This window comes from Fundulus heteroclitus, chromosome 21 (genome assembly GCF_011125445.2).
Source record: "Fundulus heteroclitus isolate FHET01 chromosome 21, MU-UCD_Fhet_4.1, whole genome shotgun sequence".
Taxonomy (NCBI): Eukaryota; Metazoa; Chordata; class Actinopteri; order Cyprinodontiformes; family Fundulidae; genus Fundulus; species Fundulus heteroclitus.
Window position 1 is genome coordinate 25,309,443 of NC_046381.1, and position 20,877 is coordinate 25,330,319.

General features: G+C 44.4%; 1 protein-coding gene across 4 annotated transcripts in view; it reads right to left on the reverse strand.

Moving 5' to 3' along the window:
- Window positions 1–20,877, reverse strand: part of LOC105920646 (E3 ubiquitin-protein ligase HECW1) — a 159,764-nt gene that overhangs the window by 18,516 nt on the left and 120,371 nt on the right. For all 4 annotated transcript variants that reach the window (XM_036125186.1, XM_036125184.1, XM_036125185.1 and 1 more), the window contains 7 exons: window positions 19,723–19,819; window positions 19,383–19,466; window positions 17,433–17,539; window positions 6,987–7,101; window positions 6,778–6,891; window positions 6,534–6,686; window positions 71–169 (listed from right to left, as the gene is read on the reverse strand). In XM_036125186.1, the coding sequence (XP_035981079.1) occupies window positions 71–169; window positions 6,534–6,686; window positions 6,778–6,891; window positions 6,987–7,101; window positions 17,433–17,539; window positions 19,383–19,466; window positions 19,723–19,819 (769 nt within the window). The remainder of the gene's footprint in view (window positions 1–70; window positions 170–6,533; window positions 6,687–6,777; window positions 6,892–6,986; window positions 7,102–17,432; window positions 17,540–19,382; window positions 19,467–19,722; window positions 19,820–20,877) is intronic.

Genomic DNA, 20,877 nt, shown 5'->3' on the forward strand with positions numbered 1-20,877 from the left:
TTGTTATGTTTAACCTTGTCAATGTGGTACATGTTGAAGGATAATGACGAATGAATATTGTTGTACTGACAGTCTGAGCAGAGCCTTGTAGAAGGGTCTGGTGAAGAAGGCGTCCAGCAGGTACTGATGGATCAGAGCCAGGCCCAGAATACGGCCACTGAAACGGAACCTGAATCAAAAACACACACACATTTAGATTAGATGGTTACTAAAACAAGCCCGCCAAGTAAAACTAAATCTTTGCAAGCAGACAGGCTAAAAAAAGGATGGCATGCGTAAATCCCAGACGGTACATCAGATTGATCATGTCAATGTTATCTGCTCCGAAGGGGCCAGCAGCCATATCCACTGAAACCTGCTCATACAATGTGTTGCGGAAATATTGCCATTCGTACATGTTTTCACATTTTAGAAACCCCAAAGTTGTACTGGGCTTTATGGAACTGTTGTGTGATAGACCAACACAAAGTATAGCATTACTTTGAAGCGGAAGCAAAATGATTCATGATTTAAAAAACCTTTCCCTATTCATTAAAAATATGTCTTTAATGGAGAAGCAGCAAGGAGAATGCAATGATTGAAAGCTATGAGAGGTTTAGTTTGGATTACTTTCTTTTGTTTGTAGGGGACAAACATGTGGAGGAAAACTATCACAGCACATCCCCCTAAACACACAATGGCCACAGAGAAACATGGCAGTGGCAGGATCATGGTGCAAGATGATATCTTCAGCAGGAACATGGAATGTTGTCAGAGTTGCTGGGATAATTGATGGAGCTAAATATAACGTAATCCTGGAAGAAAACCTGTCAGAGGCTGCGAAAGTCTTACAACCATGGTGGGGGTTCACCTTTCAGCAAGTGACTCTAAACCTCTGACCAGAGCAACACTAGAATGGTTTATTAGAGTGTAATACACTAGGAAGAGTAAATTAGAATGGCCCAGTCTGAGTCCTGACCTGCATTCAAATGAGAATCTTGACCAGAACTGAAAACAAATCTTCATACCTGCTCTCCATCCGACCTGACTTAGCCTGAGCTCCAGCTGAATACAACAGATTCAGTTCAATTTAAAAACACACAAATAATTATACATAAGGTGCTATTTGATGGGTTTAGGAGATGGACAGCCCTGGAACAACAGTTCTCCTCTGAGTCCTGCAGCCTGGATCCAGAGGGAAGCCACTGACACTCAAACAGAATAAGTGAAGGCTCTTGTAAAATCTAGTGATCAGAGTCATAAGACATGGAATTAGATGCTGTAAAATTTTCAAGCAGATTTAGACTGTGTTCATTAGATGTTTCTGGGTTCTGCAGTCTGACAGAGTGACACCAGCAGACAGGATTTGGTGCAATATGGGAAGAATTTCCTTCCAAATAATGTAATCTTCACAGTTTTTCTCCAGTTGGGGGAAAAACTCATCAGATTATCATCCCAGGCATATGCTGTAAACTCCTCCATAATCTCCACAGGCTCCCCCCAGGATGATGGTGGTTACTGCCCCAGGCCATCTGACATGATGTTTGTATTTATGTTGTGCTCCACATATAGCCCTCCACACCACCACTGGCAGTCGCGCAGAGCCAAGCTGAGATGTTGGGTGTGGCTGGAGAGCAGGACTGTGTCATCAGCAAGTCTGATACTTTGACTGCGCAGATGTGCAGTTGTCCATACAGCAGATGAAGAAAAGAAGAGAATGGACACAGCTTTGTGGAGAGCCTGGTGATAAAAACGCTGCATACTGTAGTCTGGCTGTGGAGTTTGAGGTTCTTAGATGCTTGTGGATCAGGATGGATACATCTCAGTGAGGCCCTCTCCACCCTGCAAAAGGCCCATCATCACTTCAGTTACCTTGGTGATGTACCTTCATCATCATGATGGTGAGAGCTACAGGTCCAGGACCATCCAGGCCTTGGCTATGATCTCTTCTTTGGAGCAGGCATCAGTGTGAGGACTGTGCTGCTGGTCGCAGATCTGAAGCAGATGCTGTAACATCCTCCTCCGGCTGCTCTGCTCAGGGCCTTAGATGTTGTCTGGTCCTGGAGCAGTATTCATTTTAGTCCTCTGGAGGGCTCTCACCACCTCCGCTGTGATGTTAAGAACGGAGTCAGGAATGGATGAGAGCAGAGCAGGTGGAGAAGTCACCTGCTGCCATGCTTCTGAGGCCCGAGGCCAAATATGACTTTTTGTAAACGACTGCTGCACTTTTCTTCACTTTTAAGTTGCTGGCTTTGATGACTGCCTTCACCTCTCTGTTGCCTTTTCAGTTCCATAACCAGTTAAGCAAGGATTTCCTTAACTCTTTACTCACCCAGGGTTTATTCTTAGAGGAGATTGTGACCTGTTTCGTGGGGATAATATCATCCACACAGAAAGTCTTCTCTTGCTGGACAATAATCGAAGGGTATTCTAACACTGGATTCCCAATCAGCCTCCAGCCTATCAATACCATCCAGTGTCTACAGTTTGATACTCTACACAGCTGAGTATATAAGAGTATGCAGTATTCAAAGGTGGCCAGCAGGATGGAGAAGGTGAAAAGGAGACATTCTTTAAGCATTTAGGATTGAACCATATTATTAATTCAGCATCCCCCCAGGAAGCAGCACAGTTGGCAAACGGATAATCCTGGAAGAAAACCCGTTCAAATGTAGCAAAAGGCTGAGCAAAACGTTTCCATGCCAGCAGGACAACATACAGCCAGATCTACTAGGCTTTGATCGCAGCAGATTCATGTTACAATGGCCCTATCAATGTCCACTGCCAAATTTAGTTGAGAATTTGAGGCAAGACTTAAAAAAACTCTGTTCACAGACTATTTTAATCCAATCTGGATGACCTTGAGCTTTTATATGAAGAACAAGGGTCAAACATGTAAGCCTCGAGCAGTGGCAGGAAGTTCAGATGCACAGCACACCTTACATATTGGAAATACAAAGTGAATACATGGCACGGTAACACGCATTTGAAGCTAAATCTTTGTCAATGGATGCAAATTAGTCAACTGATTATCTACTGATTTGCCTTTTCCGATCACTTCTCCGTTACCTTTGAATGTATAATTTCCAGTGACTCATTTAGCCGAAGGGACATCGTAAGAAAAGGACAATGCCACAGAAAATTTTATTCAAGCTTACTCTGCTACTTCAACCTTGGGCTGCAACTCAGCTGATGAGCTAGTAGATAACTTTCAGTCTAAAGTCTCAGACATCATAGACTGCATTGCTCCAGTTAAAGTGAAGTTTTTTTCCGGGAAGAAAAAATCTCCGTGGAGAAATGCTCCAGCAGTTAGAAGCGAAAAAAGGGAGTGCCGGAAAGCTGAACACAGGTGGAGAAAGAACAGACTCCAGGTTCACTATAAAATCTATAAAGAGAGACTTTACAGATATAACTTACAACTGAAAAATGCAAGAGAATCTTTCTTCTCTGAGATCATTAAGAAAAACATTAATAATGCTCGTGTCTTATTTTCCACAGTCGACAGGTTAACAAATCCTCCTGTGTCCGTGGCTTCTGAACTCCACTCCACCAGGGCCTGCAATGAATTTGCTAACTTCTTTTCTGAGAAAATCCTAAAAATTAGAGGATAAGTTTGTACATCCACACCAACTCTAGAACCAAAGCCGTATTCAGCTGGGACTTATCCTGACAAAATGTCCCAATTCAGCCAAATAAACCACAAAAGCATAGAGCAGATCATTCAGCATCTAAGTTCCTCTTCATGCTGCCTTGATGTTCTACCCACAGTTTTCCTTAAGAAAGTTTTACCTGTCATAGCGTCTGAGTTGACTCAGATAATAAACACGTCCCTTCTATCAGGTGTTTTCCCCCAGTCCCTAAAAACAGCAGTTATTAAAACCACTGCTGAAAAAGAACAATTTAGACAAACTTCTACTCCAGAACTACAGGCCCATCTCAAACCTCTCCTTTATCAGTAAGATTATTGAAAAAGCTGTATTTCAACAATTAAACACCTTCTTAACAACGACCAGCCGCTTTGATGTTTTCCAGTCAGGTTTCCGTGCTCACCACAGTACAGAGACAGCCCTTATCAAGGTGTTTAATGACATCCATATAAATACAGACTATGGAAGAACCACCGTGCTGGTACTATTGGACCTCAGTGCAGCATTTGATACTGTCGATCACTCCATTCTGTTAGACCGTCTAGAGAACTGGGTCGGCCTCTCTGGTACAACTCTCAACTGGTTTAAATCCTACTTAAAGGACAGGGAATGTTTTGTATCAGTAGGTAACTTTACATCAGAGATGACAAAAATCACATGTGGGGTTCCCCAAGGGTCCATCCTGGGTCCCATCCTTTTCAATATCTACATGCTCCCCCTAGCTCAGATAATAAAAAATAACAACATCAGCTACCATAACTATGCAGACGACACACAGCTCTACATCACCATGTCACCAGGTGACTATGGACCAGTTCAAGCACTGAGTAAATGCCTAGAAGAAATCAATACGTGGATGTGCCAAAATTTTCTTCAGTTGAATAAAAACAAAACAGAATAACATTTGGACCAATAGAGGAGAGATCAAAAGTTAGCACACAGCTTTAGTCGCTTCAGCTAAAAACCACTAATCAGGCCCGAAATCTGGGAGTAGTGATGGACTCAGACCTGAACCTCCAAAAGCACCTAAAGACAGTTACATGGTCGGCTTTCTATCACCTGAGGAACATTTCCAGGATTAAAGGACTAATGTCTCAGCAGGATCTGGAAAAACTAATCCATGCGTTTATATTTAGTAGAATTGATTACTGTAACAGTGTTTTCACAGGTCTGCCTAAAAAGTGGATCAGACAGCTGCAGCTGATCCAGAACGCTGCTGCCCGCATCCTCACTAAGACTAAGAAAGTAGAGCACATCACCCCAGTTCTAAAGTCCTTACACTGGCTCCCTATATCTCAGAGAATAGACTTTAAAATACTTATGTTAGTCTATAAATCCCTAAATGGCTTAGCACCTACATACATTACAGACTTGTTATCAGTGTATCAACCCTCCAGACCACTCAGGTCTTCTGGCTCCAGCCTGCTCTGCATACCTAGAACCATAGACATAATATAAGAGTAGACGCGTCATTGGGCTGGTTCTGCCTATGCTGCGATGCGTCAGAGCGTCCGCCATCTTAAATGTGGCAAATCTGCAGTTACTCAGTCACTTAAACAGTATCAGAGGGACTTTAATCTCTGAATATACTTTGTATTCGTAGTATTTTTTTTGTAATATTACAAGTTTATTTTCGTATCCCTTTAGCTTCATTCTCCTGAATTTATTATCCTAAAGAATAAAAGTATTTAAAATAATGTAACCTGGCTTTATTACTCCAGGAGTGAAATAATTCTGCAAACTGTGATTATTCTGGAAATGTTCCCCCTTAATTCTCATAATATGACGTTTTTATCATAACATTATCACTTTTGTGTTTGTTTGTTTATTTTTACTTTATTGACCAAGGACTGACTGTTAGGTTAATTAGCTTCTCCAAATTGTCCTTAGGTGTGAATGGTTGTTTGTCCTGTTTGTCTCTCTGTGTTGCCCTGTGACAGACTGGCGACCTGTCCAGGGTGTACCCTGCCTCTCGCCCAGTGAACGCTGGAGATAGGCACCAGCAACCCCCGCAACCCCATGAGGGATTAAGCGGTTTGGAAAATGGATGGATGGATGACCTAGGACTTTTTTTCCTCATATTATTAATTTCACCTCTTTAATACTCACCCAAAAAGTCTGTTCCTAAAGGTTCACATGTGACACGGTTTTATGAAATAATGAAGACCACAAGGTTTAGATTTAACAAATTGATCCCTATATTCATAACACATATACACACACAAATATATATATATATATATATATATATATATATATATATATATATATATATATATATATATATATATATGGTGCAGCCTTAGTTTATAGAACGCAGATACAAGTAGAGAAATCAGCCAGAATACATTTCCATGCAGCACAGGAATGAGGCATCTTCTCTGATCCACGTTCACAATAACAGAACTCAACTTTTTTCTGCCACATACAATATGGCGATGACGTTGACGTGCGAACCTGTGCCCTATGACGCGTCTACGTATATATGTCTGTGCCTAGAACCAGAACTAAACAAGGAGAAGCAGCATTTAGTTCCTATGCTCCACTTATCTGGAACAAACTTCCAGAAAATTGTAAAGATGCGGAAAGCCTGAGTTCCTTTAAATCAAGATTAAAAACACATTTGTTTAGGATTGCCTTCAACTGTTCTAGTTAACTGAATCACCACTTTTTTGTTCTATTTTCTATCTACATTTTATTCCTACTTGCTTTTATTCTGTTTTAATTTGCAATATTTTAATCATGTAAAGCACTTTGCATTGTCCCTGTACTGAATTGTGCTATATAAATAAATTTGCCTTGCCTTGCCTTACAGGGTCTGATTATCTACAGGGTTATAATGTTTTGCTTGAATCTTCAGTGAGTGTTTTCTGTTATTAAACCCCAAATTGCGTAACGTATCCTCACCATTCCAGATGGTTTTCGACAAAAGCTGACATGGGACTAATCTGAACGGTGTATGTGTCATTGGCTGAGTACTCGAACAGCCCGTAGTACGGATTAAAGAGCTCCTGGGACAGCAGGAAGAAAAACTCCCTGGACGGACCACTGTAATCTAGCCTGAAGATGACAAGACAAAGACAGAAGACTGTCATCAGCTTCAGATCAAAAAGTTATACAGAGCTGTATGGAGTGGAGAAACAACGCCTACCCCTCCTCCCCAAGGAAGGTGACATAGAGTTTGTTCCTCTGCAGCTCTTTGCGGGAATACGTCATCACTTGGTTAAAGGTTCCCTCCAGCAGGTGTTCTCTCCGGATCAGCAGCCTGCAGGAACACACCAAACACAGTACTTCCCATGACCCCTTTGCATATCAACTGTATTTTGAGGTCACAAGGAAATCATGAGTGCTTGCTCTTACTTGATCTTGCCCGGGCCCTGGCCGTAGCCTTTAGCCTCTAGCTTCCGGTAGAAGTTTCGAAGTTTGGCTTCAAAATCTCTGCGGTACGGAGCTGGGGCCCTGGCTCTTTGCAGGCCTGCGGTTGTACATATGGAACAAAACTACAGTCAAAAGGAGAATATTTGATGTTCAGGGTGTGATGGAGGTTTATGAATCTTATCAGACATTAAAGACAATTTGCATGCTTTAAGCTCTCCAGGAAGTGTGTTTGGTCAGTTTGGCCACACGAAATGTGGAAATATTCTATCTGTTGTGTCTGTGTATTATTTTATCTGTGAGCATCCTGAACTGGTGCATGTCTAAAATAAATATCACCATGGTAACACATGGTGACAGTGAAGATCCTTGATTCCTGATTAGCGCTAAACAATTAAAGATATTCTATACTCGATAAACCCTCCCTCCTGACACCAGGCATGCTTTTTTATGGCTAGTTCAGCTCAGCCAGTAATTTTATTTATTTAGACTAAAGCTGTTTTAAATGTGACACAGACATCTTTGTACCTTCCACGTTTAAACAACTATTACAGTTTTCCTGCTTTGTTCAAACCAAATTGTACACAGGAGAAAACCATCAGTAAAATGTTCATTGTTGCTAAGCTTCATGAGCTGGATCAGAAATATGAGCAAGCATGTTGCTTCCTGCCAATTGCTGCAAAATTAGGTTTTTGTTATGTTCCGGGATTCTGGCTGCATGGTGGGAGCTCCTGTGCGCCCTTACCACCGTTTACCACCAGAGGGCGACAGGTTCCGGTTGGAGTGCGGTGCATCATCATCCACAGCTGTTCGCGATCATCTTCATCAGTGGCTCAGATTTAAGGAGTTGGCCGCCAGCCCAGCATCGCCTGAGTGTTAGCCAATCATGGTATCTCTGAGCCCCCTGAGCCTGTCTCTGTGTTTTCTAGTTGTCTTTGAACTTCCTAGTAATTATCTTTGTTTCTTCCGTTGCCTTTAGGCGATCCCTTGGTGAGATCCTAGTTGATTTCCTGGTTTTTGAACCACCCTCGTGACGCCGTGGAAAGTACCCACAGGTTGCCCGAGTTCTCAGACTCACCTCTCCGTTGTTTGCAATCATTTCCTGGACTCCACGGCTGGCGGCCGTACCACTCCTCCGTTTTTTCCACTGCTCCCGAGCCTGCCTGTCCGCCTCCCGCCGCACTCCTCTGATGTTTCTGGACCCACCAAGGACTAAGACGCCTGACATACATTGTTTCCCCTCCAAGACTCCGTTCCTCTACTTCAAAGTAAGATCAGCCTGTTTTCTCAGTGAGATTTCCTTTCTTCCCACAACCCCTGAACTCACCACTCTGCTCTTTCCTCATAGTGAACCATTGTTGCCGTCACTGTCGTTTCCCCAGGACCAGGCCATCCTGATTCTCACCGATAATTGTGTGATCATTATTAAATCATTTAACACTGATCCTACCTCTCCTGTTTTGTGTTCTGCATGTGGGCTTGCTAAAAGAAAACTGAACCCATCATGACAGAGCACTCAGGCCCCCAACTCAGCCCAGCAGACGCAATCCGGAGATCCTTAGCCGAACAACAATCTATATTGCAAACCCATGAAAACGCTTTAAAAGAAGTAAGGAGAATCCAAACTGAAACTAACCAACAACTATCTGAATTAACCCGTTACCTTCGAGGTTCAGCCCCTCAAGCTTCGGCTCCAGCCTCCGACTCAGCTCTAGCTTCAAACCCAGCTCCGGAGATCCAATCCACGTTTTCTGATATCCGTCCACCTACGCCCGAAAGATTTTCAGGTGACCGGAGCAAATGTAATGGTTTTCTTCTTCAATGCTCAATAATGTTTATTCACTCCCCGAGAAGCTTCCCTTATGATAGCTCCAAGATCGCATACGTCCTGTCCTTGTTGTCGGGACAAGCCTTGTTATGGGCCGAAGCTCGTTTCCCAGATCCTGCACGCTATGGCTGTTCATTTGATGATTTTATAAAAGAGTTCAGACAGGTGTTTTGTCAAGATGCTGACCAGTCAGTTAATTCCAGAGAGTTCTGGAATATTAAACAAGGAAATAAAACTGTGGCAGAATTTTCCGTGGATTTCCGCATCAAGGCTGCAGCGACAGGCTGGGAACCAGCCGCGCTTAAGAGCGCATATTACAACGCGTTAAATGACAATATTAAGGATGAGCTGGCTACTTTTGAAGAACCTAGGACCCTAGAGGAATTAATCAGTCAGACCATCCGATTGGATCACAGAATCCGGTCCCGAAGGAGAGATGGGGGTCGTGGGAGCCAACCATTCAGACACTTTGGTGGCTCCGCTTCTCCCTCGGCATTTTCTCCGCCCCCAGCCTCTCAGGATCCCGAGCCCATGCAGTTAGGTCGAACTCGCCTGACCCCTGAAGAGCGCCAGCGGCGCATGTCAGCCCGACTTTGCATTTATTGTGGAGCCCCGGGTCATTTTCTGGTCAATTGTCCGGTTCGTTTAAACCTTCCGGTCCGCCAGTAGCGGCGAGGAGGTTGGCGGACCATCCCAGCGAAAGAAACTCTCCTCGCTTACTGTTGCCCGCAACCATATTGATTCAGACCCAGTCATTTTCTTTATCCGCCCTAGTCGACTCTGGTTGTGAGCAAGATTTAATCGACGACTCCCTGGTTAAACAAATGAGAATAGAGACCGAACCACTACCTGTTCCACTGCGAGTTACTGCTTTAGATGGAAAAACGCTGCCACACATCACACATAAAACCAAACCACTCCACCTTATCATTTCTGGTAACCACAGTGAGTTTATTTCATTTTTTGTATTTTCATCAGCCAATTCCCCCATAATTTTAGGTTTCCACTGGTTACAACTTCACAACCCACAAATAAATTGGACCGAAAAACACCTGGAATCCTGGTCCACTTCATGTCACTCATCTTGTCTCCGCTCAGCTGTTCCCCCAGGTCCTTCACCGGCTGAGCCTCAGGAGGCGGACCCGGTCGATCTCTCCACAATCCCCTCTGATTACCACGATCTCGCTCCTGTGTTCAGTAAGTCCAAGGCTCTTTCTCTCCCTCCTCACCGTCCATATGATTGTTCCATAGATCTCCTGCCGGGTGCTCCGTTACCCACCAGTCGCTTGTACAACATTTCTCGACCTGAAAGAGAAACTATGGAGAAATATATAAAAGAGTCCTTGGCAGCCGGTATAATCCGCACCTCATCTTCCCCTATGGGAGCTGGATTTTTTTTTGTTGGGAAGAAAGATGGATCCCTGAGACCCTGCATAGACTATAGAGGGTTAAACAATATTACAGTTAAGAATAAGTATCCCCTGCCATTATTATCATCGGCCTTCGAACCAGTACATGGTTCTACAATTTTTTCCAAGCTCGACCTGAGAAACGCCTACCATCTTCTGCGTATACGCAAGGGTGACGAGTGGAAGACCGCATTTAAGACCCCTATTGGCCATTTCGAGTACTGCGTGATGCCATTTGGCTTATCCAATGCGCCTGCATTTTTCCAAGCTCTAGTAAACGATGTTTTAAGAGACTTTCTGAACATCTTCGTTTTCGTATACCTGGATGACATTCTTATTTATTCACAGACGCTGGAGGAACATAAACGCCACGTTCGCATGGTTCTCCAAAGACTACTCGAAAACAAACTATTTGTCAAAGTTGAGAAGTGTGAGTTCCACAAGCCGTCCATTTCCTTCTTGGGTTTCATATTAGGGGGCGGACAGGTACGGCCAACGGAGGAAAAGATCCAGGCAGTACTGCAGTGGCCCACACCCGAAACCCGCAAGCAGCTCCAACGCTTCCTCGGATTTGCAAACTTTTACCGCCGTTTTATCAGAAACTACAGTCAGACAGCTTTACCACTAACGGCACTAACCTCTTCCAAGATCCCTTTTAGTTGGACTCCGGAGGCAGAAGCGGCGTTCTCACGCCTCAAGGCCCTCTTTGCCAACGCACCCATCCTGATTCAGCCAGACCCGTCCCGACAGTTCATTGTTGAAGTCGACGCCTCAGACACCGGAGTTGGTGCAGTTTTATCCCAGATCTCTCCTCGCGACAATAAGACTCACCCATGTGCCTTTTTTTCCCGCAGACTATCACCTCCAGAGAGAAACTACGATGTGGGAGATCGAGAGCTATTAGCTATAAAATTAGCCCTGGAAGAATGGAGACATTGGCTGGAGGGAGCAGAGCATCCGGTGCTGGTCTGGACCGATCACAAGAACCTGTCCTACCTTCAGTCTGCCCGGAGGCTCAACCCACGTCAGTCACGCTGGTCACTGTTTTTCTCTCGATTCAATCTCTCCATCTCATATCGCCCTGGTTCCCGTAACATCAAACCTGACGCACTTTCCCGCCTGTACTCACCTGATGATTCTGAGAAGGCTCCTGCCACCATTCTCCCTCCCAGTTGTACTGTCGCCACCGTTACCTGGGAGATCGAAGGCATCATTAAACAAGCTCAGTTGACAGAACCTGCACCCAACACCTGTCCACCCAACAAGCTCTACGTTCCTGTCTCTGTCCGAGCCCGTTTTCTCCACTGGATCCATGCCTCCAAATTCTCTGCACACCCCGGAATCAGCCGTACCATAGCACTTGTCAACCGCAAGTTTTGGTGGCCCTCTGTCCATAAAGATGTCAGTGAGTATGTCCAAGCCTGCACCACCTGTTCTAGAAATAAAACCTCTCACCAACCACCATCTGGCCTTCTGCAACCTCTCCCCGTTCCCAAACGGCCATGGTCTCATGTATCTATAGATTTTGTTACCGGCCTACCTCCTTCCAAGGGCATGACCACCATCCTCTCTATCGTCGATCGTTTCTCCAAGGCCTGCCACTTCGTTCCTCTCCGTAAGTTACCCACAGCTTTTCAAACCGCTCAACTTCTGATAAAACACGTTTTCCGACTCCATGGCATCCCACAGGACATCCTCTCTGACCGAGGTCCTCAGTTCATCTCCCAGGTTTGGAAAAGTTTCTGTTCGGCTCTCAATGCATCTGTCTCACTCTCTTCCGGCTTTCACCCCCAGACCAACGGTCAGACCGAACGGCTCAACCAGGACTTGGAAACCACCCTCCGCTGCTTTACCTCCACCAACCCCTCTGACTGGGCCCAATTCCTTCCTTGGGTGGAGTACGCTCACAACAGCCACATCTCGGCAGCTACCGGTATGTCCCCGTTCGAGGCTTCCATTGGTTATCAACCCCCTCTTCTTTCATCAGAGGAAAAGAATATTTCAGTCACCTCCGTCCGTCATCACATCCGTCGTTGTCAGAAAGTCTGGAGCACCATTATCCGTAACCTCAACCAAACTGCAGACAGAAATAAGCGCATGGCTGACCGTAAGAGGAGACCAGCACCCATATACATCCCAGGTCAACAGGTTTGGCTTTCTTCACGTGACATTCCGCTCAAATCCATTTCCAAGAAACTCTCTCCCCGATACATTGGTCCGTTCCCCATTGAAGCCATAATCAACCCGTCTGCTGTCCGTCTCCGTCTGCCCGCCTCCCTCCGCGTCCACCCCACCTTCCACGTGTCCCAGATTAAACCTGTCCAGACCAGCACGCTCTGCCCTCCAGCCGAACCCCCTCCACCCCCCCGTGACATTGATGGTCATCCTGCATACACCGTCCGTCGGATCGTGGACTCCCGTCGGCGAGGTCGCGGCTGGCAGTACCTCGTCGATTGGGAGGGTTACGGTCCGGAGGAACGATCCTGGGTCTCGGGTTCTTCCATCTTAGACCCTTCCCTTATCTCTGACTATCGTTCCTCGTTGCCGTCCAGTTCGTCTAGGCCGCCAGGTGGCGACCGTTGAAGGGGGGGTACTGTTATGTTCCGGGATTCTGGCTGCATGGTGGGAGCTCCTGTGCGCCCTTACCACCGTTTACCACCAGAGGGCGACAGGTTCCGGTTGGAGTGCGGTGCATCATCATCCACAGCTGTTCGCGATCATCTTCATCAGTGGCTCAGATTTAAGGAGTTGGCCGCCAGCCCAACGGCGCCTGAGTGTTAGCCAATCATGGTATCTCTGAGCCCCCTGAGCCTGTCTCTGTGTTTTCTAGTTGTCTTTGAACTTCCTAGTAATTATCTTTGTTTCTTCCGTTGCCTTTAGGCGATCCCTTGGTGAGATCCTAGTTGATTTCCTGGTTTTTGAACCACCCTCGTGACGCCGTGGAAAGTACCCACAGGTTGCCCGAGTTCTCAGACTCACCTCTCCGTTGTTTGCAATCATCTCCTGGACTCCACGGCTGGCGGCCGTACCACTCCTCCGTTTTTTCCACTGCTCCCGAGCCTGCCTGTCCGCCTCCCGCCGCACTCCTCTGATGTTTCTGGACCCACCAAGGACTAAGACGCCTGACATACATTGTTTCCCCTCCAAGACTCCGTTCCTCTACTTCAAAGTAAGATCAGCCTGTTTTCTCAGTGAGATTTCCTTTCTTCCCACAACCCCTGAACTCACCACTCTGCTCTTTCCTCATAGTGAACCATTGTTGCCGTCACTGTCGTTTCCCCAGGACCAGGCCATCCTGATTCTCACCGATAATTGTGTGATCATTATTAAATCATTTAACACTGATCCTACCTCTCCTGTTTTGTGTTCTGCATGTGGGCTTGCTAAAAGAAAACTGAACCCATCATGACAGTTTTCCAGCATGTGTTTAACAGTAAAGCAAGACAAAATGGGCTAGCCAGTCTCTTTCAGATGTCTGAATAGAAAACTAGTTAGACATCATGAGGATGGTAACTGTGTCCAATCAATGCCCACCTGAAGAAGCTGTTTCCCTGAGGATCGGAATAATTAAGCTCCATCATACATCAGAGATCTAATCCATATGTTCCTTCATATTTGCATGTGCTAAACTAACAGAGCACTTTGCTCTCAGACTGCAGGTCTATTGGTGATTCCTAGAGTCTCTAAAAGTAGAATGGGAGGTAGATCCTTCTGTAATCAGGCTTCTCTCCTGTGGAACCAACTCCCAGTTTTGGTCCGTGAGGTAGATACTGCTGCAACTAACTGTTTTTCTGTTTTTTATGGCAAAGAAGAAGAGTTAAGCAATGGCTCAGAGCTTCTATGTATGAATATGTTTCTCTAGATGAAGCTACTGAGGCAGCTACTGTTACTATGAACTACTTTTTTAACTACTCCCCAGTCCAGCACCCTTATGTTGTTTTTAATTATTCACTTTTGTCTCTGCTCCGTCTTCTTCAACCGTCAGTTGGTCGTGGCAGATCGCTTCTCACACTGAGGCTGGTTCTGCTGAAGGTTGCTTCCTGTAAAGGGCAGGTCTGCTCTCCACTGTTGCTTCATGCATGATCAGAATAAGAGATTGCTACCAAGCCATAACACATGTAATTGACTATCCACTGTTGCTACAGGCTCGTTTCAGGGAAGTGATTGTTGCAAAGTTAGGAGCTTGATGCAATCAACTGATTTTCCTTAGATATAAATCTTTTTACTATTTGGACTAATGGATTTAATTTGACTGCACCAACTTATGACTAGGGCGGCATGGTTAAACACTGCCTTGTGCTTGCACATGAGCGAGTCCTCTCTGGATTCTCCAGCTTCCTCCCAAGGTCCAACAGAATGGTTAACTGGTCCCTCTGGATGGCCCTTAGGAATGAATGTGTGCCTGGTTGCTTGTCCCGCGTATCTCTGTGTTGCCCTGTGGTGGACTGGTAGTGTGCCTGGGGTGTAGGCCACCTCTCGCCCCATTATCGCCCCATTATAGCATAGATACATCTATTTCTAACATCTGCAGTGGAGGGGAAACCAAACTTTATTCATGCTATATACACATGGCTTAGTAAATTAGTGATGTGTTTAAGCTGAGCTTTTGAACTTGGACATATTTTAGGACAGGTCTGGCAAAACTCAAGATTTTGCATATATCTGACTGCAGTGGCGGCTGGCCCATAGGGGGCGCTCGGGCGCTGCCCTCCCTAGATGTGGAGGGGAAGAGTCAAAATATATATAGATTTTAAAAGTATTATTAATGTCAGTTTTTACTTAATAGTACGTGGCTACATGTAATAATAATTATTAAAACACTTCTACTAATGGACTCTATCAATTGACTCTCATTTAAGAGTGCATTCCACCAACAGAACGTATCATTTCTCTTCTTCTACACTTGTGGGGCTGTGACTCAAGAAGCCCTACAAGTGTAGCGAAATAACCAATCGTATACTGTTGCTAGGGAAGATTTATAAATATTTGGCCAATCAGCATCGCCAAAATGAATGGGTTTGGGGCTCCTGGAGTCATAGCCCTAGCTGCACGCGTGACGTCACGAGCTACATCCGCGCTACATCCGGGTCACGGTGGTCGCCAAAAACAGTACTGTTTTTGCTTACCAGCGTGACAAAACGGGTGAATTAGAGCGTACTTTTAGTTTATTTTTGGAACCTAAACAATGCCTACGACTTGTGCTCCTGGTTGCACACAGAGGCAATCTAAATCGTCGGATGTACGTTTCTTTTGTTTACCGAAGGACGAAGAAAGAAGAAAGAAATGGATAATTTCAATGAAAAGGATGCAGGCAGACAATCCTAATCGACTGTGGGAGCCATCATACCATGACAGAATTTGCAGTCTACACTTCATCTCCGGTAAATACAACTTAATTTTGCACTAGTCATTGTTCTAGTTAAATCATTATATAAATAAAAAAATAGGATATATATTTAAGTCAAAACGTAAACGTTAGTTTCGTAATAATATACGTACATGTACAATGTATGCAAACCCTCTGGCATGAGTCTGTGAAAGGGATTAATAAGACAAAACCACCAAAATAATCCTTTGTGAACAGTGTTTTTTTATTAATTAAATGCTTATTGCGGAATCATAGTAGTTTTCCGACCTTTAATATAAATGCATGTACTGGGTTAGGCAGGGAAATCTATTGGCCAGCCCCACCAAGATTTTTTTTCACCAGCCGCCACTGTCTGACTGTTTTGGCAAGACTTAGAACTATTCTATTGGTCTGGACGATGTGTGATCAATTCCACCATTTCCACATAACATTAAACAGTGGAAGATCATGACATGAAGTAAGTCAGCAGATTTAAACAGTGTGCAGCTGTGGACTGTTATGTGTAATTGAGATTTTCTGCCTATTAAATCCCGTCTATTTGGTCTTTGAGCCATGTCATCATGGAGACATGCCATGATCTAGAACCACCTTTAAGAAGGGGAACTTGGCACGCCTAGGTTGTAACAGTGCAGGTGTCATCCATGATGGGTTTTTGGACAGCGGAATGTTTCAGCTGGAGATCAGCAGCGTGCACGTCAGCATAGACCCCTGTGGAGGGCTACACCCGGCTGCAGTACTGGAGGAGTGGTAGCTGAATGACCTCTGCTCTACAGGTGGAGGAAGTCTGCAATATAATTTTGATCTGTGGAGCTCTGCACAAAATTGCTTCAGAAAATAAATAATTAGCTCTTGATATTGCGGCTTAATGTAAGATGTGCAGCTTGATGAGCTGTCAGATGGGGACAGGATGTTATCCAGTGTTTTTAAAATGTGACTTTAAATAACAGGATATTACACATTTATAGTGACTTTACTTTTGTTAGAAACTATGTTTAAGGATTTGCCTTTCATGGAGTCAGCGACCTTCTGTTTTGGTGTTGTCACTTTAAAATCTGACAGAGATGTGTCTTTAGGGTCTTTTATTCCATGTCGCACATTCTGTGGGCAACATCACCCTTTGTGATAAACAAGTTGTCCACTGGGATTGGCCGGTCTCTGCATATCTTGTGAATCCATTGTTGAACTGGTTGATTATTTGTGTGTTTCGCTTTTAAGTCCCTTTACGGTTTTCTCTCCACCACTGTATGACATTAAATAGATTGAGCGTCAGACCTGTAGCAGAGTAGGTACTGTCACCCAGTCTGGGTCAGGAAATCTCCTTGGGGTTTCCCTTTCAACAGAAGGGAGAAGAAACTCAAGACCAGGGGTCAAAGAGTCCGTTTAGCGTAGCTGAATCTTCCCTCCTTGCCAATAGGCTCAGCAGTTGAAGATGAAAGCCTGTATTCATCATGCCCTGGTTTGCCCTGGCGGTTCTTCCAAATCATGTTTTTCCCAAAGACAATAACACAGCAAATAAAAGCATAATTACAAGCTACACTTCCCTACTGTGACCCAGTTTCCTTTTTTAGAACGACCCATCAACACACACACACACACGCACGCACGCACGCACGCACGCACGCACGCACGCACGCACGCACGCACACACACACACTCTTGTGGTCTCTAATAGATGTGCCGCAGCTCATTAAGAACCTCGGGTTGAGAAAGCCAGCTGGCTCAGCTGAACAGTGATGATTGCTGGTATTTGCTTTGTGTGCGTCTGCTAGAGTGAAGCGCAGAGTCTGGTGCTGTCAGGTTGATACACGAGCAACTAGAAAACCCACCAGGAGAGTTCTGTGGGGACGAGGCAGGCGAACAGCGAGGGGAGAAGCCGAAGCCGGGATGGATGGGATGAGGGGGGATGTACGACATGATTTCCTCTTCAAATAAACTGCAAAGCAGAAAGAGATGTGACGTTATCACAAACAACATTTTAATATCAAGACCGACATTTGAATGCAGGTCACTGACTTTACCACAACATTTTATCCTGCTACAATGTTCTCACGGTAACACACAACACCAGGCCAGCAAAAATAATCGGTTCAACATTTCTGAACCGCACAACTGCTCTATGAAGGAAGGATCCCAGAAGATCCTCACATCCCCTCCATCGCTCACACCAGCCGCACCCAGCAGGTTTAAAGTCCCCCTGGCCCCGTAACACATTTACAAGTCATTTAGTCCATTTGCAATATCCACCTTCATCACTTTAAAATAACAACTCTGTTTTTACACACTTCTAAGACTTGTTTCATGTATTTTTTATGTGCATCTTAAAGTGTTTATTTTACTGTAGGAGCAGGGAGCCCTGTCAAAGAAACATTTCTGTCACCATCTGGCAAAGACAATAACGTTTACGTTCTATTATAAAAAGTCACACATCACTGGGAGTTGTAAGGACAGGCAGGAGAGGAGGTAAAGATTAACCATCGTGTCTGATGCAGGTTTAACTCCAAATTACTTTAACTGCTCCTCCTGCAGAGCTACATTTGAACCTGACAGCTTTGTTTGATAACTAGGATGATTTTGTAGTGGCTGTAATCGACTTGGAATCTGTCTGGATTATTGGCTTGAACTGACCTTTGTTAAAGTGCCTTGTGTTGACAATGCATTTTGAACTGCTGCTATGTAAATTAAATGAGTTGAGAAACTGAACTGAATTAAATTTGCTACGTTTTTTGTACACTTTAGTATGCCACAGCCCCAAGTCTGTAAGAAGTAGTTGACTGTAAGGTGACTTCTAAATGACAAACGTTTTTAGTCTTTGCTCTAACTTCTGCACAGTTTGGTGGTCTGACTCTCATGTTTTACTTCAGTTTGTAGCATTAGGTTCTTGGAACAATAAACATTGTGTTGCCAAAATCTTAACCAAGGGTAATGCAGCTTACATTGTAGGGCTGCATGATATCTGGAACACAGCTAAATCATATTCTGTTGCTGAATCACATATTTTCTGTCTCCTTCCTTTCTTTACAATTCAGCAACTCCACCCCCCTGTGAACTTTGTGTCTCAGCCATAGACAGACATCTGGTGGGTACATTACTGGCAGTTAGAGGTTACCCAACTATTGCTATTTAGAGGGTGACTGCTGAGGGGTAGAGTGGGACCTTTTGCACAGTCAGTCGCAATAGAACTCTAATCTTCATCTGGCCTTCAGATTAGCTCAAGAACAGGCTGTAGACAACTGTATGGAATGGGTTTGCATTGCCAGGCAGCTGTCTTGCATCACTGAGTGCAATGCAAAGTGTCAGATGCAGTGGTTTAAAGGATGACACTCCTGGACTCTTCGGCAGTGGAGATGTGTTTTCTTGACTGATGACTAATGTTTCTGTCTGGAAATCCAGTAGACAAGCGGGTCTAACACAGAGAGTGGCACTTGGCTGACCGGTCTGTATCAAGTGTAAAGTTCGGATTATGGAATTGGGCTGTTCTTCATCAGTTCCAGTGAAACTAACTCAAGGCTTCAGCATACCAAAATAGCTCAGGCTGATTTCCTACCCCTGATTTTAAGGGGGCACTTTGGGGATGGCACATGAATGTGCACCAGCGGACAAAACAAGAGACATAAAGACATAGATGAGCCAGGCATGCGGTACGAGATAAACGAGGGCGGTTTTCAAATCTAAAGCAGCACTGGACAGTCATACTCCTACACCTTAAATCTGTGACCAGATACTGATTTCCACCAGCTTTGTTAATCTGACTCTTGTTCACTTTCATGCAGCTTTACCTTAACAGGATAACAAGGTCTGCATCACAAGACAGCTTCTCCACACCCTGAGTACCTTCTGTCCGGATGTAGTGGATCTTTTCTCTGATAAATCCAAAAACACAAGAATACAAGATCATCATTTATCTGTGGTTAGATATCATGAATTGTGTTTAGCTCTTATCGTATCTGTGAATTGAGCCATTTGGACTCATTGTTTCCAAATATCCACGTAACAATGGAGCTAAAACATTTATTCTCCTTCATAGCATAACCCTAACCTTAACTTAAACAAAAGGTACAATCCTCTCACAGCAACCCTAACCCTAACCCAACTTACAGTGCCATTGACCATACTTACCTTAGTGCATGGTTTCTGCTTAGACTTGGCTGTCGCTCCTGCAACATGTCAAATATGTTGGACTGACGCAGGAACGCCACTATCTTGTCATTGTAAGCTGTGAGAGACACACACAGAGGAGCCTTTAGATGTTAAACACTTTGCCCTGAGTGATTAGAAACTGCTAACTGGCTATTCAGTGACTTCTGGAAAGAAAGCAAAAACAGCAAAATTCATGACTAGTTTATAGTGGATAAGCTTTGGAACTGAATTGAAACAACTTTTAACTCAAAGGAAGTTTGAGAATTCACTAATTCATAATTTTAAATCTGAGATTTACAGTGCTGTGCAAAAGTGTGAAAAAATGCTGTTCAACAGTTGAAGTATCCATGGCTAATTTTCATCAGTTAATAAAATGCAGTGAATGAACAGAAGTCCAGTCTAAATCAAATCAGTATCTGGTGAGACTACCCTTTGACTTCAATTCTTCTAGGAACACTGTCACAGTGTTTTTTGAAGGAACTTGGCTGGTAGGCTGTTCAAAACATCTTGGAGAACTGGCCACAGATCTTGTGGGGATGTAGCCTTTATCAGATCCTTCTGTCTCTTCATGTAATCAACTCGATGATGTTGAGATCAGGGCTCTGTGGGGACCATACCACCACTTCCAGTACTTTTTGTTCATCTTTACACTGAAGATAGTTCTTAATGACCTTGACTGTATTACTGAATTCATTTGGGGCCAACCATACATCTCCCTGATGGTACTGCATAATGAATAAGTATCTGCCTGTACTTCTCAGCATGGAGGACTATGTTAATCCAAACCCTATCTCCAACTCCATCTGCAGAAATGCAGCTCAAAACTTCAAAGGAACCTGCACTGTGCTTCACTGTTGCCTGCAGACATTATTTTATAGCTCTCCAGTCCTTCGGCGAACAAACTGCCTTCGGCGAACAAACTGCCTTCTGCTACAAACTGCCTTCTGCTACAGCCATCCCTCCATGTTGGAGGGATGGCTCTTTGGCTGCAACTCTTCCACTTCTGGCCAGACTTCTCCATATTGTGTACCTGGGTCTCACTGATTTCTGCCATTTGTGAGATGATGGCATTGCAGGAAATCTTTTGATTTCAAAAGAAAATAATCTCAATTATTAATAATCTCCCTACTGAAG